The sequence below is a fragment of the Phalacrocorax carbo genome, chromosome 23 (assembly GCF_963921805.1).
Source record: "Phalacrocorax carbo chromosome 23, bPhaCar2.1, whole genome shotgun sequence".
In the NCBI taxonomy this organism is placed as follows: domain Eukaryota; kingdom Metazoa; phylum Chordata; class Aves; order Suliformes; family Phalacrocoracidae; genus Phalacrocorax; species Phalacrocorax carbo.
The window spans coordinates 8,039,011-8,057,934 of NC_087535.1; the positions used below are offsets into that span (position 1 = coordinate 8,039,011).

General features: G+C 44.1%; 1 protein-coding gene and 1 long non-coding RNA gene across 6 annotated transcripts in view; one reads left to right on the forward strand and one right to left on the reverse strand.

Annotated features, from left to right (window-relative positions):
• Positions 1-15,024, forward strand: part of LOC135316910 (uncharacterized) — a 22,522-nt gene extending 7,498 nt beyond the window's left edge. For 3 of the 4 annotated variants that reach the window (XR_010376109.1, XR_010376110.1, XR_010376107.1), the window contains 2 exons: positions 13,119-13,225; positions 13,340-15,024. This is a non-coding gene — a long non-coding RNA (uncharacterized LOC135316910). The remainder of the gene's footprint in view (positions 1-13,118; positions 13,226-13,339) is intronic. The other variant, XR_010376108.1, reaches the window with a different exon arrangement.
• TSPAN2 (tetraspanin 2) overlaps positions 1-18,641 on the reverse strand; it is a 25,051-nt gene extending 6,410 nt beyond the window's left edge. Inside the window, exons 1-6 of one of the 2 annotated variants that reach the window (XM_064472083.1) lie at positions 18,464-18,641; positions 16,648-16,750; positions 3,057-3,154; positions 2,532-2,606; positions 1,908-2,009; positions 650-724 (exon numbers count right to left, since the gene is read on the reverse strand). In XM_064472083.1, the coding sequence (XP_064328153.1) occupies positions 650-724; positions 1,908-2,009; positions 2,532-2,606; positions 3,057-3,154; positions 16,648-16,750; positions 18,464-18,532 (522 nt within the window). In that variant the 5' untranslated portion in view covers positions 18,533-18,641. The remainder of the gene's footprint in view (positions 1-649; positions 725-1,907; positions 2,010-2,531; positions 2,607-3,056; positions 3,155-16,647; positions 16,751-18,463) is intronic. The other variant, XM_064472084.1, reaches the window with a different exon arrangement.
• Between the last annotated feature and the right edge of the window lie 283 nt (positions 18,642-18,924).

Sequence of the window (18,924 nt, forward strand, 5' to 3'; positions counted from 1 at the left end):
ACGGTCACTGCCCTAATTCTTGCATCCCTGCCTTGTGTTTTGTTGGAAAACTTTCACAGCATATTCCCTTTTCTAGTGAGACATCTTACCTCTTGCCTGTACAGGCTGAAACATACAAGTAATTTTCTTACAATCAGTTTTCCCTAAATTTAAAACCCTTTAGATGATAGGCCATTCTCAATCGGGAAGTTTGGCCCTTCAGACTGACATTGTACTCACAAGCAGATTGCACAAAAGACAGAAATAACAGTATCCTCCTTAACACCAACAAAGTTTCTATTCAGGAGTCTCCATGCATGATTAAGGCAGGTGTTCCAAAATTCAGTCTTCCCAGGGCTTTTTATTTAGGGACTCCTGTTCTGCTATGTCCTTCCCACTTTTCTTTTCAGATGATGTAATATTGTCTTAGCTACCATGGAATGCTACAAGCAGGCTTCAGAAATGAGGTCTGGGCGTGTTCAATGTGACCTCCAACTTATTTCTGCCTCCACTCTGCTCCATTTCATGCTGGAATGTGCAAGGTAAAAAGGAAGTTCTTCCTTCCTTTTACTTATAGAATGTCTCCAATTGTACTAAACAATTGAAATGAAAAAGGGTCTATTGACATGAAAAACAATTGACATGAACAACCAGAACAGAGAACACTTGCCTTTGGCATCCGGATATTCTCGGGACAGGGTAATCCCATTTGTTGTTCCATATTATCTTTACCACAGCATTGGAGCTAAGTGAGAGGGGGAGGGAGAGAAAGATATGAAGAATCAAAGAAGGGGAAACCATAGACTTGTCTCATACTGAAAGTGAGACAATAAATAACAAAAAAAACCCCACAAATAGATTAAGTAATACATTTATTCCCTATATTAACTGCTACCTCTGGTAGAGTTCCAACTGAGTGGGCCAAAATTCTAAAAAATCAGTTTCAGTTGTCTGAAGCCATAGCAAACAGACAAATTTCTATTAACGCCAACTTCCAGAAGGAACTTTTATCACAGTATCTCCTAACAAAGCAAACAAGTGGATTTTGGAAAAGCAGCTCCCTGGCTTACAAGGAAACAGGATTTGTAAAAGGGAGAAAGCAGAAACTTCAAATAGCGCATACAGAATTATGGGCAATGCATGAAAGCTACAGCAGAGAATGCTAGAATCTTTATTTCTAACAAAACATAGTGCTGGGTTTGGAGACAGTAATAAATCAGAGTGCTTCAGAAGGATTGTTTTTCCTGTTTGCCTGTCTCCCACAAAATGCTTGGAATTCCTCCTTGGGTCAGAAATAACAGCTATGGGAGAAGGACAAAAGGGTCTGAGGTTGTGAAATGTTTGTTCTAAAGAACGTGGGAATGCTGTAGGGAGCAACAAAGCTTGGGCTTGATCTCTGTGGGAGGTCGTGTAGATACAGGATGAACACAAATAGGATTTAGGAAGTCACAGGTTCTAATTCTGATTCAGACATGAACTTTTTGGGTGGCCTGAACTGAGTCACACATGTGCTTTTGGTTCTTTACCTACTTGGTTCAGTCTGTGACAAGGTCTGCCACATTGTAGGTCCCCGGACACTGGATTCAGACCTTTTACCTCTCTTTGCATTTGTAAGCATTTATTCTTAGATTTTAGCATCCAAAAGGGCCATAATAGTCGTCTCTTCTGCACAACAAAGACCAGAAGCATCAGCTGAAATTTAAAAGCCTGGCCATTTTCACTTTCAAAGGTAGGGATCACTTGGGATCTGAAAACCAGTATTCTGGCAGCACCATCAAGAAACTGGGTTGTGAGCCTCTGGCTCACTCATTTTAAGTAACACTCTGTTCTATTCTTTCATACCTCAGTGGGAGGAATTGTGAATTTGAAAGGGTAATGTGACAGTAGAGTAGTAGTGCAAGGTATTAAAGCTCTGGAGGACTACTCACAGCCAAGTGGTAGCGATAGATAGTCCTGTTGACATTCACCCCTGGGTTTTTCATATAGTCATCATAAATGTCTTCATAAATTTTCTGGACTTCCTGTATTGCCTGCAGAAATCAGACTTTCCAAGTGAGTGGCAATTAAGTCTTACCCTCAATCCAGTGCAGACTTCCAGCTTGTTACAAACCTCCAGAGCAGAAAACTATGCTTGGTAAACTGAGGTGCCATGATTGGAAAGACAGGAGGTTTTGTGGCCTGGTGGCATTCAGAGGGACTCTGCATGGGTCAGAATGTACATATGCTGTATTCTATGTTTTGGAAAAGTTCAGTGCTTGAATTTGTTTGACCTTTTCCCAAGCAATATCCTCTTATCATAGTTCTACTTGATGCTCCTTGTGGATGTAAGGTTGTTCCACACCTACAGATTTTCTTTAATAGAGGCGGGCAAAAACTGCATCCCATTCTGGACTTGTGATAACACAAGCTCTCACTGACTCCAGATAAGAATGTCAGGGAGTCTTCCTGGGAAAAGCCTCCTGGAAAGTCTTCCTATGCAAGAGCCAGACTGTAGGTCAGTTGGCAAATTCATAACTGCCCCATTATTACATCAGAAGTTGCTTGCTACTTACCACTTTCTTGCCTATAAAGGCAAATACTCCAGCAGTGACCTCAGCCGCAAATATCACCAACAAGCATGCAAAGAACTGCAGAGGAAGAAGAGAATCTTACATTAATATACCTTGCACAATTCTGCTTTATATGGACTGCCAGTCAGTCCCTCATCCTTGCCCAGGACTCAACAGCCCACACAGTAACTGAATGAAAGCTGGTAAGCACTGTCTGTAACAAGGGTATCAAGTCAGATTTCTTGTAATATGGAAACAAAGGTGAAAATGGCAAAGATGTGGCTCAGATGTTAGCTTCAGAAAAGACAGAGGGTAATTCCGGGAAATACATCACATGAGACAAGCAATGGAATTTCTTTGGGTATGGAAGCTCTCCAATAGCACGGTGGCTAGAAATGTTAGATAAGCCAGTAAAAGGACATAAGGTGTTTCAGGTCTTGGACAGCAAAGATCTTTCCACTAATCACACAAAGCATATGCTTTCGAATTATTTTCCTGCAGACCAGGCCCTTGAAACCTTTTACTTACTGCTCCAAGTAAGCACTGAGATTCCCGCGCTGCTCCACAGCACCCAAAAAATCCAACTGTGGTCATGAGAGCCCCTGCTCCCACCAATACATAGAGTCCTATGAAAAATCAGAATCAGACAAGAGTTTAAGAAGGTTTTTCTGCCCAAAGTCTGCTACCTATTTTGTCAAAACCACACATTTGTAAGTAACAATGGTCTCTGGCTCTCACAAAAGAACACATTACACAGAAAAGTTGCTCTTGCCACAAAAAGAGACCAATGATTTCTTCAGAATTCTTGGAGAATCTCATGAAGACAAATGAGAAGACATCCACCTCCCAGGTTTCCTGTCCCAAGGGCAGCTTAGTCCAGGAAGAACATACACCATACCATCCATAACCACCTTAAAACTCTTCAGTGAGGAACATAAAGAAAAAAAAAACCACAAAAAAACCCAACCCAAAAATCCCCCACAAAAACCAGCGTTGCCAGAGGGCTCATTTCTGTGAAACTTGGGGCAGCAAATGTGCTGTAGGGGTGGAACTTGAAAAGCTACCTGGCAGCTATGCTCTATCAGTTGCCTGGTGGTACATAAAAAAGGACATTTGAAGATCTTCAGGAAAGGTACAGGCACTACAGTGTGATGTTCCTCTGAAATCCATGCTTTGGCTAGGGAAAAAGCTGATTGCTATTGGAAAGAGGAGGATGATTGGGGAACCCCTTGAAAGCTGTTAGAGGAGATGAATGAAACAATGAATTTGCACCCTTTGGCAAAACAATGAGTAGGAAGGACAGCCTGGGGGAGGTCATAAGCTTAGACACAGTCCCGAGCTTGGTCACTGCAGAGAATGGAATCTGGTCTACAGATCAGTGATTTGGAGCATGGCATCTTCCTTTTATAATAAGTAGCTGCTTTTCTGCCTGCTGGGCAGGCATATCCAGCCTTGTTACTTTATATTTTTCTTCCTCCAACATACTGATGCCAGTGTTAGAATATGAGACAGCAGCAGCTTTTAGTGGCTAATGTTATCAGTCCATTATGATCAGAAGACTTGGAGAAGAGTTGCCTGAAAGTGAATAGAATGAGAGAGCCAGACAAATCAGATATTTAAAAAAGGTGTTTCTGTTTGAAAGGAGTAGAGTCTCTAAGACTTAGAGGCCAGGAACCTTGCACACATGGCCTACAAACACCATCTCATGATGCATGCTGCCCTCTGAACTGCAGGATACTCTTCTCCCACCACCTTATTTCAATAGGCAGAATCAGAATGGCTTTGCAGCAGCCAGCGGCAACACTGCATTACCTTCATGTTCTGGACGTTCGCAGTTAAGTGTTATGCAGTTACTGAACCATTTATGGGGCTGCTCAGACACCTTAGCCAACCTCTTCCTGGGACTGCATTGCTGAATGGACTTGAGGCTACTGGCTCAAGGAGTTATCTGCGTGTAGACAAATTTAATGACATAAAGAAAGAACAGCAAATAGCGGATCATCAGACTAAACACGTTAGGAGGATAATGAAGCAATCCAGGGATGAGACTGCCAGCAAAGACCAGGCTTCTGACAAGTACAGAACATGGGAGGTGTCAGCATAGCCCCATACGTAGTTAAAGATCTAGGATCCTAGCTACGTTCAGAACTTGACAGGACAAAAACTGTAGAGGTAAGGGGAGTAGCATTTATCTCTGCCACCTGTAAAACTGCTAGAAATACACACATTTGACAGGGGTTTTGTTTTGTACGGGCTTTATCTCGGACAAAAGGGAAGCAGAGCACAGAATTTTTCTTTCCTCACTTGTAAACTGACATGCTTGATCTGTGCTTAGGCAATACATCTGTTCACATACAGTGTCAGTTCCCATCAGACCACGACGACTCTGTTTCTGTCTTGCCTCTGGGTACCGTGTCAGCCAAAGTACAACGGGGTCAGTTCAGTGCCTTGTAATTCTAGTCTTTCTCTCGTGCGGGCAATGTGGAGGACACGCAGAAATCTGCCATGCCAATCCACTGCTAGAAAAAACAGTTTCATTGCCCTCGTGCCGTTATGAGGGGACAGTTGAGCTACAGACTGTGAACACTAGAGGGCACAGTGAGCCTTGCTCCCAGCTTTGATTATGCAAACTTTTAATGAGAACGTTTAGTATTCTTCATTACCAATTAAACATTGTTTTAAAATCGGATCCAAATCTTTAGGGTTAACAGAGCTGCTGGCATTTACTGTTGGCGGGCCTTGTGTAACCTAGACTAGAAAGCCCTACAAATGAGAGTTTGCAATGACTCCTAGGAAAATGAAAAAAAAATATAAAAGTGCAGAGCATCTAGCTACTCTGCCACACAGATGCAGCCTGCCTGGAGAAGGCAAACTGCTGCCTGCTGCCCATTCATTGGCACATCACTGTCCAGTCACTGTATATTGGCTAGATATTTATCCTAGCTGATGTGGACCTTCTTCTCCCCTGCATCCCTCTTGCACCGGTACCTTTCCTGTGCCAAGGACCGCTGCTGAGAAGCACATTCTGCTACATGGCAATAAGCTAGTTATAATTAATATGACTTTGTCAGGTCTGTGATGCCAGATATGTGGGATTTGTTGCAGACTGTGCTGGCAGTTCATAGTCTGTATTTTCTAGATTTTTAATATTCAGCATCTTGTGACTTACTAGGGCTAAGCATTCTTCAAGCTAATACTTGTACACATATTCACAATACAGTGGTTTTTACTCACAATACAGTGGTTTTTACTGAGGGAGGGATATACAGAGATCTATATTGGTCAGGAGAGAAAGGTCAGCCTCTCATGGAAGATGAACTGGAAAAGACAAAAAACTTCTCTCAGGTGCAGAACCTGCAGTTCAACTGCCAAATACCAAACCTGCCATTTTCTGAGATCTCCATGGTAATAAACAGAGTGTAATTACAAAGATGTTTCCTGGACCCTTTTCTGCATGTTGCTCCCTACTCAGGTCCCTTATCAGGTAATTATTTATCAGACAACTTAGCAGAGAGACTTTTTGTTTAAGAAGACTGGAAAGAAGTCTTCCCGTTTATTTTTGTTGCTTCCAGCTAGCAAAGACAAACTCTCTGAGGCTCAGGGGTGAGACCACTTTCAGGAATTTGGATTTGCTTTTGTCTGAGAAACAGACTTAACATTTCACTTGCATGACTCACAGCTAAACCACCTCAGTCAGAACTTCCCTTTTAAGGCGTGTTACAGGAAGAACTCACACCACTCACTAAACAAAGCTGAGCTCGCAGTGTGTCTGGCTCCACTGTTGAGCCAACCAAGACTTTAAAACCACCTTCTTCCATCTTCTGTTCAGGAGAGTTTATTCCAGATTTTGTGCTTTCTCAGCCTGGGACAAGTAGTTGCTGATACTCAGAGAGCTATTTCTAGATGGAAAATAATGACAACAATTAGAAAAAAATCCACAAAACTAAAGATGTTTTTATTTGTCTATTATATATACACACATGTAATCTTTCACACAGGAATGAGACAATTGAGGAGTAGCTTGGAAAAAATCTAAAGGGACCAGTTCACTTCTCAGCTTGTACTGTAAGGCTTCCTAGCCCTCGGATCCAGGTATGCTCAACTGGACGATGATTTCCAGGAAGGGTATCAAAACAATTGATTCAGAAACACCCTAGATGGTGTAAATATATATGACAACAGTAGTATTTATTTTCTTAGTGGGCTATACACAGCAACATAGGCATGATCACCTCAAATTTGTATAAGGAATAGACCTAAACTGGCTGTCTAGAAAGCAAATAGAAAAGGGTGAGAATGTATGACACCTCTTGCACTCACAGCCTTACCTAGGGACATCATGCATTGATAGCCATCAACTTAGCCCAGTTAGGATCAGCAAAGCAGACAAATCCAGAAATTCGGTGGTGTTCATGTCGTACATTGCATAGCAATAATATCGTGTCAGAAGTAACTAAGCTTCACAAAAGCCTGTTCCTTTCAAAAAAGCAGGATGGAAAGCAAAGCCTTAATCAGCTTCTATTCATAAGTGCTTCCATTGTAAAATACAAAGCCTTGGCATGGCCTCCCATTTGGCATCTACAGCACAGCAGAGAAACAAAAAAAGACACTTAGAGTCACAGAATGGAACATACCTGATAGCTAGAAACTCTGACACAAAAAAGTTCACCACAAAGCACAGCATGGCAAAAAGAAGTGGGCAAATCAGGTTAAGGTAGAGAGATTGTTTTGGTGAATGGAAAATTCTGAAAAGATTGTCTAGCTACAGCTTTTTGTGCAGCAGAAGTAAAAAAAGTACAAGGTAGAAAAGAAGCATATGTTTGCAGCCTGTGTGAAATTTTCCCCTTTACCTCTTCTTGCCTCTGTTCATTTCCTGATTCCTAATTTTGTCACTGTGATCTGTGCGTGCTAATGAAAAGAAGTTGACAACTAACTAGTCTCTGAGTTAGGTGGCAGCAGACAACAGATGAAGACAGAATACTGAGAACAGGCACGCTGCTATGGCGTTAAGGAGGGCAAACACTGGACCTAATGGCAGAAACCGGTCAGCTGTGCGGCTGCCCACAACTCAGGAATATTTGTTGCACCTGCACGCAGGACCCACAAAGCAAGTCACTCTCAGCCCCTGACTGCAGAGGGATGAAGAGGCACATTCCAAACAATTAAAAGCCATGTGCAAAATGCAACAGAAAATTGGTTGATCTGATCAGATGCAGCCAGGACACTGATGACTGTGAGGGGTACTGGAGGAAGTATGGGCTTCTTTGTAAACACAAGAAGATGAAAAACAAAGTGTTATAGGGCTGGGTTTTTCTTTGGTTGGGTTTGTTTGGTTTCTTTTTGGACAGAGCCTATTCTCTTGACCTTTTTTTGTGGGGAAATATTCATGTTTTGGGGTTGTGGGGTTTTTTGTCTGTTTGTTTTAGCTGTGCTAAAACACCCACACACAACCACACAGATTTTTATAAGCTGTGAAGAGACACTAACACTTTTACTTTTAGTATTAAGTGAGAGAACACCTAATAACAAATTTACTTCTTTTCTGGCTAAAAAACAGAGAGTGTAAGAGAGGGGGAGCCCATACTTCAGCCATTGTTTCATTTTGAAAAGAACAAAGTTGGAAAGCAGTAAAGCAGCAGCTTTTCTGTATGCTTGATTTTTTTATTCACCCTATGGGGAAAGTCATTATTTCCTGAAAAGAAAATGTCAAGTGGGGGTATTCCCTGTGAACATTCCGACAGGAGGGATTCCCATTTTCTAGCAGACTCTGCTTTGCAATTACAATGGGAATTAAAAAGTTACCTGGCAATCTTAAAGCAACCTATGGCTCCCAATAGTGAAGAATCCACAACAAATCCACAACTCGGTAGAGATCTCTAGATTGGCATCTATGTTCACAGCAGAGTTCTTCCATAAGATACTGCTTCCTCTGGGTATGAGCACGTATACCCCACTGCGGCTGTACTTGGAGACAGCGGATCTAAAAGTGTGAAGAAGCACCTCAAGAAGGATAAAGGGTATTCTGCATGTCATTGAAATCTGCAAGACATCTGTTCTTTCTTCCTCAGAGCAATTAAAAACCGCTCTCAAGGTAACATGCAAATTATGCCAAACTAATCTGAAAGGAAATGTCACCAGTCCTTCAGTCTGTCATGTGGCACTTGGACAGAGTAACAACTATGTCCTTAGGACCAGAGTCCCTTGGTGCTCCCGTTGCAAAGAATCACGATAGGCAAAAGTATGTACTACCAATGTTTTAGGAACAGAAGGGAAACATTACAACACAAAGCAGGCAGGTAGGAACCTACTAAGGTGAACATTAAAACCCTTTGTATCTCAGGCAATGCATGAATGATCACCACCACCAGCAGATACGCTCTGCCAGCCACCTAGGCTGGTAGAGATCTAATTTCAGAATCTGCAATAGAACAACAGAACCCACTCCCAGAGTTGTGGGGGGGTTTTTTGTTTGTTTGTTGTTTGTGTGTTTTGCTTTTTTTTTTTTTTTAAATCAAAACAAAACTTACTGACAACTTTGAGCTACAAATCCCTGCCTAGAGCCTACTGCAAAGAGCAGGAGCAGATGAATGTACGCTGTCTCTCCATCTGGCTTTATTTCACATGGGTTTCTTGTTTACCTGGCTGCTATGGTCACTTTCCATTTTAAATAATTCTACTTTTTTGGGCTGAGTAACTAACACTGAACAAACCTCCAACTGTTCATACTCCACTAAGAAAACAAGAAGCTCTGTTCTTGGTACAAGGGATTCAGAGGCAGCAATGACAGGAGTCCTAGAACACAGACGTGTCTTGAAGAGATTTTCCTGAGGTTGTATATGCATTACAACCTGGGAGGCAGATGTGCTCCTCCACAGAAGGAGTGAGGCTCTCAAGCCCTCAGCGGAGCACCAGGGAACCTAACCTGTAGTGCAAAAGCACTTTTGGAGAAGGTGAGAAACATATGTAGGAGTTGGAAATAACAGGCCAGACAGGGACAGTTGTGTATGTTGCACATGGTAGCAAAGTCAGTTTCTGAAACAGGCTTGTTACTAGAGATTACCATTTTTGTCTTAATAGTTTTTTAGTATATTTATCTATAAAATACATTTACAAAACTGGAGAAGAGAGGCAGAGTCCTCTGAAGGAAGTTGAATTTCTGGAGAATGGGAACATACCCTTAATTTGAGCATAATGCACAGACATAATTACAAGTCTTGTGTGAATTCAACAGGTATTTCGTGGTTAATCTTCCTCAAACCACAAAAGCATTACCGATACCAGCCAGCTGGTAGGCTTCTGCTGATGCTTAAGTCCTGACTTTCCTTTAAAAGAAACCACTGTAATGTAACATCCCGGTCCGCTGCCTCTTTCCTCCCACAGAGTACCAGCACTTGTCACAGATCTTGCTCACATGCATCTCACAACCCTCAGTAATTATGTCCCAAATTCACTCAAGCCAAAGTACGTCAGCTATTACCTTCCTAGTAGTCTCCAGTGGCTCTGTCAATATCTACTTCACCCTATACCAAACTTCACTGAAGTAAAATGTAATCAGCATACCTGTATTAGTGGGATCTGTACTATCACAGTTGAACTTCCCAGAATCCTGTGGCATTGGATTCTACAGTTTAATGACGTTAATAGTTTGAAAAGCTTCCTAATATGGAAGTTGTTCATAGTGCACAGTACGATAATAATCTTGTCACACTTCCTAGTACTTTTTCTAGTTTTATTGCGTCCTTGTTGACCAGAACCACATACAGCATTCAGGACTCTGAGTGCACTGGAAATTTACACAATGACATTAACATTTTTCAGGTGAATTCTCATTTCGTTTCTTAATAATTCCTGACATGTATATGCCTTTTTGACTGCAGCTGAGCAAGGCACTTTTGTCAAGAGCAACTGACAGCGAGTCTAAGAACACATTCCTGTGTGGTTATAGCTAATTTAATATCTGTCACTGTTCATACCACTTAGATTATCTGTTACCACTTGCATCACTTTGCTTTATTGATACTGTATGTCATCTGCCTTTTTAATACTCAGTCATTTGGTATTCTGAAATCCTCTCACAATTCTCTGCAATCCTCTCTAGATGAGGACACCCTGAATGATCCTGTGTATGCATACATTTCCATGCAGATACCAACAACAATTACACACTTCTAATGCTTAAATGCGCAGGCTCCATGCCACCCAAAACAGAAAACAGAGTAAGGTGTAACAGTAAGGCCATAAGGTGTTCACAGAAATCTGCAACCCCCACAGCAGCAAAAGTTAGGACACTGCAGATAGCTGTCTTTACCCACACAAGTGCAGATTAAGTGCTGGAACAAAACAAGCCAACTTAATCAAAATCCTCTCTGTAGATGCTTTTGAAGTGACACACCCCAAAAAGGAGCTAAGGGCTTTTTTGTTGCTCTTTTATTTTTTTTCCAGCAGACAAAATGGCTTCATCGTGGACAGTCCTGTACTTCCAGCTGTGTCAGAATGAAACACAACACAGGACATTTCCCTTGAGATATATGGGGTTGTGTCGGTTTGGTTCTTTTTCTGGAAGCCACTTCAGAGACTGGCATCTAGAGGAGTGTTAGTCCTTTTAAAGAGAGGATGAATGAAGAACAAAGCATGTAACTGAAAAAGCCTCCGTGTTCCTGGAGTTTAGTGTGCTGTTACAGCAAGAGGAAACATCTTGATGTCTTTTACTTCAAATGGGACCAGTGACAGGTTTATCCCATCGCCTAGGTTACTTGTACAGGTGGCCGTTTCTGGAAAAGTAGGAGTGTTGCGCCTGTGGTACTGGGCTCTGGCCTGTGCATGGGTAGTCTGACCAGAACGAGACACAACTGCTTAATCGCTCACAGAGGTAGGCTGAGGGAGGCCCCACGTACTCAGTGAGCAGTACTGTCAGAGGTCAGCGTTCACAGCAACGTGACCAGTGTGCAGGCACCAAGGTGACTTGCAGCTGCGCAGAGGAAGAAGAGGGTGTGTCAAAAAAGGAAATGGCATTAACTGTTGCTTCAACTGTTGCTGCTGGGTGGAACTGCCTAGCTTTAGGATAGCTACACACAGAAAGAGTAGGGTGGGAGAAAGGTTTACCCATGAGGACAGTTTAACAGGCAAGAAGCACAAAGTGCCTTATCATGCTTAAGTGATTAATTAAAAAAAGAAAAACACCCACAAAAAAACCAAGCCTCTTGAATCTCAGCACATTACAAATATGAAACAATCAACCTGAGGCAGATGGACAGGTTATTCTGTTAAGCTTAATTAGCTTGCTTTGTCAGATTTCTAACTTTGTGGTAGCCTTGCCTTTACTCTGCCAGGCAGGATACTGACTCTTAGGAACTGATTGCTAGACTGAGGACTTTGAACAGCTTTCATTCTGAGTAAGTGTTTTTTTAGGGGGGGTGATAGTGGTGCTGTCATGTTTTTAAGCAGTTTTCCAGTGCAGCAGCTTTCATTTTCCACTCAGGGCCACTATCAGCCTTTTCTAAACCACTCTTAAACTGCAGAAGAAGAGACCTGCACATAAGATAACAGGAAGACAGACAGGTTCATTGCTTAAGTACAGACTAAAAGCCTCTCCAATACATGTGATGGCAGGACCACCTGATGCTCCTCTTGTGGTACTGCATCTCTACACAGAGGCTGCTTTGCCAATAGCTCTCATTTTAAAGGCTGATAGAGTATGAGAGGCTATGGATTTTGGAGAGAAAATACTGTTGACTAAGGGTATAGTGCTTGACTCCAAAATACATGAATAGAGCTATAACAAAATGAGGCACAGGAGCAGAGAATTGCCATTTACATGGATTTAACTGCTGGCCAACTCCTGTTTGTATGGGCACCCACTACTGTGGAGAAAAACTACTAATATCCTTCAACTCCAGACATGACTTCATATCCTAAGGCATGTACCATCTAACTGTACCTTTCAAAGCCAGAATGATCACTCATGGTCTCACAGACCCCAGGAAAAAGCCACAGCCACCCTGAAACTTCTTTCCAGAACGGGTTTGGCCCTGATGAACGCCTGGACCACAGGTTGGATCATGGAAGCGGAGCAAAGAGAATGTAACATAGCAGAAAGTTTGTGAGCTCTGGCTGTGTAGGAGAAGCAATGCTTGAAGTGCTGCCAGTTATGAGAAAGAGTCATCCAGGTTGATTCATTCACATTCACTAGTTTTTGTTACCATTCCTGATGGGGCTTGTTGAGTACATACACTTTGTTTTTATTGCTACTGGCAGTGATGTGACCCTCTGCACTTCATTTATTAGGGATACAGAGAGTTTGACCTCCATGTTGCCCAAGGAACCAGAACAGACTTTCCTCTTCATCCACCAAAAGCAAACGGGAGAATAGGCATCTTGAACTGACCCTTAAAAAGTCTCCGTTTTAGTTCTTTCTTCACAAATGTTCATCTTGCCCTTAGCACGCACTTTGTCTTCAGTTCTGTGCTTTACGTATTTTTAAATTTAAGAACAGCACTACTACAAAGAGTTAATTAAGGACCAATTAATTGTGAGACAGAAATGCTGACAACTTGGGTTCACACAAGCATCTCTCTTTTCCTTCTGATGCAGACTTTCCTGCCCAGCAAAAAACTTGCCAGAGGCTTGGTACAGGAGTCTCAAGAAGGAAGAGCAATCCAAGGGAATTCCCTTTATTCTAGAAGTCTTTTCTCAGTTTGGTCAGTACAGTGTCATAGACAACTCAGATGAAAGAGGTAACTGCCCAGCTATTGACCTATGCTGAAATGATCTTTTTTTGTTCTTTCTTTTTTTTTTTTTTCTCTCAAGTACAGCTAAGAGAGGAATATATGAAATCAACCACAGCTGAACTGCAATAGAACAGGAAGGCTACAGTTTTGCCACACCACTTGAAGCCCATGCACAAAAAATGTACTGTGAGATGGAGTAACATAAAAATACTGTCATGCCTGCCACTGCAGTGGGAACTCAAAAAGTTGGGGAGCTGCAGAGAGACGATATCCAATTGTAGGAGGCCACTCCAGTAAGTTACACCTGGTAAAGTGGACGGAGACTGCATGGGTCAAAGAGTTCCAATTCCAACCTTTTATGTTGTAGGTTAAAAAAATATAAGCTGCAATGGGGAATATGGATCACTGAACACAAAACCACAAGCAACAGAAAACTAAGAACACATATGTGCTTGACCTCAGCGCTGCTGCCTGTAAGTTGTTCTCAAACCGACAAAAACATTTCAGTGGCTGGAAAAGATGAACAGGCCTGGTTGCCAAGTCATGGCCCAAACTATTCCAGGGGGCAGAAAAGACAGCTGGACTGCTGGTAAAGAACAAGGCTATTTAAGGAGACTTATTCCGGCCTAATGGAAAATGCAAGGATATAATTACCAATTATTTTAAACTAAAACAACATTTCAGATCCAGGGAAAAAAAAAAACACAAGGAAGCACAAGAGAGAAGCTGTTTAGATTCAGCTGGCAGCTCAAACAGGTACAAAAAGAGTGGAATGTGCTGCTCTTTAGAAGCAAGAAAATGAGATGTTTTCCACAGGATGGTGATTCTGGACAGTGCTTCAACCTACAAGGCAAACTCTGAATGCAGCTGCACTGTTGTTCCAATCACTGACACAGAGCTGATCTGATCACAGGGGCTTGGGTTATCGCAAGGCAGCCACAGAAGCGGTCAGTGGAACAGAGCTAAAGAAATTATCTTTAAAAATATGGCCACATGTTTATATCTCCAAGTCATACTGATGATTCGCTTTCTCTTTCAGCCCTCTGGGTAGCCGCTCCTTCTGTGCTGCACAGTGTTCCATATTAAGAATTCCTATGCAAAATTCTGGCTGTCACCCAGAATGCATATTACAGAGCAAACACACAAAGCCAAATAAACAACACTCCTAGAGTCTCTGTGAGAAGGGCCCAATACATAATTGTCAAGGGGGACTCAGAGCTGAAATCTAGGGAGGTAAAGCTCTTGAGCATGACGATGAAGTACGGCCTTGCCTGCTGCGAAAAAAACCCCACTGTTACTGAACTTATCACCATTCCTCTACCACTTACTTAGTCACAGATTGTTAATAGCCTCAGACTTCTGAATGGCTGCCCCATCAGATGCTCAGAAGTCACAGTAGCATTTAACATGATTCGTAATGAGGGAGGGCAGCAGAAAATTTTTTATCTAACAGGAATTCTCTGTTCAGAGCACAATGCCTATTACAAAAAAGGGCCAAAACTTTCTTTAGAATTCAGTCAAAAGTGCAAGTTTAAAAGAATTCTCAATATATTTATGTCCCGTTCCTTAGCACTTCCTCAGTTAACAGTTACATATTACATCATACAGCTATATAAATACATGTGGCGGCTCCATAGTTGAATGTCATGGGATATGATGAAACTTTTACAAGACCATTCTCCAGGACTTCTCAAAATTAACAACTCTGAACAGCTTTTGTAATTCCTATTCAGGACTGAAGCAGATTAAATCTTTGAGATATTTAAATACTTATGCACCAAAGAGTATCTTGTTTATTCCGTAACTGTTACAGTCTGCCTTCGAAGCTGTGAAATGACTGTGGTGCTTATTCGTATCACGGGATGTATTACTTTCTGGCTTCTAGCAAACCAACAGTACTTGATTTTGAAGGCCAGAACATCCTTCTGTCTTGTTGAATCTCCTGGGTCAAACATAACTTGATGGGGCAGGGGAGAGTTCCAAGATACAGCATAGGAAATCAGTAGGTATAAACTGGATCTGGAAATGAAGTTGGTGATCTAATATGCTGCTGACATAGCAGCTCAGATGTAAGAGAAAAAGTAAATAATTCTTCCTGGCTCTCTGTGTCAGTGGAGGTCCTGTGGGGTATTTTACAGTAACCCTCAGGTCCCAAACAAATTTTCATCTGAATAGTTTTATTCAGCCTCATAAACTCCCACAGAAGCTTTGCTGGACATAACATTCTACCCATCTACTCCCACAGTGCTGTACAGTCAGGTCTGTACCTCTAGCCTGGTTGCATATATTTAGGCAGCTTGGGGTTAGGACTGTGGTGTATCAGAGTCAAGGTCTCCACCAAGAGAATCAGTGTATTTAAAGTAACTGCACAGCCCAGGCAATATTCCTGTGATGAGTAACTGACTGCCACAGGACATCTCAGGCAGCTTCCATTCCTGGCCACCCTGTCAGAGTGGCTTGATGGACAGGGCAGGGCAGGGTATTCATTCACACTTGGCATTTGTAGATGGCAAAAATGTTTGCACCAATTGGATTTTACTGACTGAGTCCATCTCCACGGGTGACATATTTAAATGGCCCTTCCGGTGTAAAGGCATGTTACAACTGCCAATGGACAGAGAAATGCAGTTGCTGGCAGTCCTAGACAGCTGCCATTTAAGGATGTCTATAGAAATGTAACACAGGTGGCATTTCCAGAAAACCCAAGTGGAAATCCTAGGGAGAAAAAAAAATATCTTAAATGCTTAAAATTTTATATCACCAATACTAATTCGGTGGGCTTGGGGAACTAGCTGATTCCTATTTAGGTTGAACAAACAGTTCTTGAGATGACAGTAGTTTTACTTTTCAGCTGTGGAAGGCTTTGCTCTGATACTTAAAGTCACACTGAGGGCCTCTGTGTGCAGACACAGGGAAGACTGGTGAGCAGAAGTTTTACTGCTGCACTGGTATTAGAAACATTCAGAAGTGACACTGTTGTCTTGGCTAGCAGCTGCACAGAAAACTCTGGAAGGATATACTGGCGAGCCCCACTTTCCAGGCGTCTCTCACCCATCTCAACTTCTATTCTGACAGTATTAGCACAATTCATTTTGGATACATTGGGATTGGATCAAATCTGAAAGAAGAGTTCATTTAGGCCTAAGTAAGTTGATGCCAAGCAGAGAAAGGATGAAAGCCATCATACACATGACACAGCACCAGAATGTCCACTTGTGTGTAGTTCAGTCCAGGAACTGCTGGCGTTGATACAATTCAATGCTTAAGGTGTGTCACATGCCCCAGGGTGAAACCAAGGCTAAAGGCTACTGTCATCACAGGCATTTACAGTTGGACTAATGATCTTAAAGGTCTTTTCCAACCTATGAGATTCTGTGTGTATTTTAACTTACCCATGAAGACATACTCTGGAGACTTTTTGTCTGAAGCAAAGTCTGCCAGAACCCCACCAAACCGCAGCCATAGACCAAAGGCAATGACAGCCAGTCCTGCCAGCTGGAAGACAAACAGACCAGTCAATACTTCAGTAACAATTGGCTGGAGAGCATCAAAGAGGTGTCATTGGCACCTTATGCTTTCTTGAAATCCTACAGATCAGTATTGCACTGTCAGAAAATTCAGGAAGCACTTGCCAGTGTTTGGTAATGATTAATTCCTATTATAGTGCAATGTACTTCTTTCAGCCCTTTGGTGGAGTGGTGCTTCGGAACTTACTAGTGCCTTTCAAAACTTGTAAGCAAGCTCATTTAGTTACCAAAACTCATCCTGAATCGCAATGGGGAAAGTGGTGGGGGGTGCAGAGGGGAAGTGAATGCCCATGAGAAGGACAGGCTGCAAAACCAATGAGGAACACACTCTGCCTTCTTCTCTGCAGGCAAACACGTGGCTGAAGAGCTTGGGGTCACAGCTTTCCCACAGAAGTGTCACAGTACAGAGAGGGAGGGTCCCCCTGCCACCCTGGTCACAGCATTCGAACCTCCCTGCTTGCAGGCATGGGCTCAGCCTTTGGACTGCCGGAGTGCACTGGGAGCCCCCTCCTGTCAGTCCAGGCTCCTGAGTGCCTCTGGTGCTTTGGGTGCATTTGCGATGAATGCCCCAGTCCAGCTGAGGAGATGGTTTCTTCCAGCTCAGTGAAAAGGCAGATAACAAAGCACAGTAATTGTCACTTTTGTGAAATAACATAACGCAAAGCTTTGTCCTTCTGCTGACTTGCAGCTGCAGCTGGGCAACATCACTCTACTCCCACAGCAGCGCTGTGTACCCGGAGCTTGCAGCGCTGTCACCAAGAGGGAAAAGCATTTGGTTTAACTGTGTTTCAAGCATAAAGGAGACAAAAGCCCAAAACTGCTTGCTCCAGAGAGGCTGAACAGGATTATTTTGTGACTTCTTTTTAAAAAAAGCAGTGAATCAGAAAGAAAGAAAAACATTTAAGAAGATGACATTGCTAATTGTTTTCCAGTGTGAAAAACTGGAAAGCTGCTGGAAGAGAGAACACAGCATGAGGGAAAGTGCAAGCAAAAAGAGCTTGTATTCAGTCCTGCTATGGAACTGTGACGCTACTAAAAAGGTGCAGTGAGTGGAGAACGGGCATAGCATTCTCTAAATCTCTTGAGGGTTCTGCAGTAGGCACTATTCATTGGCACGTCAGGGTAGCCTTCAGCAAAGTGAGCGCAATGCCATGCAAGTACTTTCTCTTAGGACGAGCTTGTAAAAGTAGCAGCTGTTGACTCATTATTTGAAATCACAACGTTTAAAAGCTGTGAAGTGCTCCACCGTGATATGCTGCATGTGATGCTGGGAGAACTTTCAACGTCCTCCTGTTGTTTGAAATTTTAGGCCGGTTGGGGAAATGGTCACTACGTTAAATTAGCAGTTAAGATGTTGCTTTCCTCAGCGATGCCACCTTCTGTCCAGTACCTGGTTCCCCGGGAAGGGCTGTATCTTTATAGCAGCGAGTAGAGGCGAGGGCCCCGCCAGGGCACTCCTGCGCCCGGAGCCCCGGCCGCCGGTCCCGCCGCGCTGCGCCGAGGGACCCGCACGGCCCCGCGCCCCCGTCGCTCGCTCGCGCCCCCGCGTCCCCCGGCCGCGCCCCCGGGGCCCCGCGCCGCCTCCGCGCGGGATCGACGGCGGCCGCGGCCCGGGAGCGCCCGCGGCAGGTGCCGCCAGCCCGGCCCCGCTGCGCCCCGCTCCGCCCGGCCCGGCGCTCACCCAGAAGGTCAAGTTGAAGATGAACAGCAGGATCTTGATGCAGCGCATCCCCTCGCGCGCCGTGCCCATGGCGGGCGCCGGCTCCGGCAGCAGCTCCCGAGGCGGCTCGGCCCGAGGCGGCGGCGGCGGCTCCGCGCGGGGCGGGGGGCGGGGCGGCGCCGGGAGGCAGGTGCAGGGCCGGCCGCGGCGAGGGGCGGGCCGGGGCCGGGGCCGGGGCCCGCGGCGAGGGGCGGCGGCGGCGCGGCCGGGCTGCGTACCCGGAGCGGTGCCCTGAGCCGCCGGGCCCGCCGCCCGCACGCCGGCGCTGCCCGCAGGGCAGCCGCGCCCCGGCGGGCTCTGGCCGGGCGACCCGGGCGGCGGCGGGCGCGGCCCCGGCTCCGCCGTGCGGGCGGCAGCGGCCCTCGGGACCCGCGGCTTTTCCGCGCGGAGTCGGTGCGATCCCCGTCGGCCTTCCGGGCTCG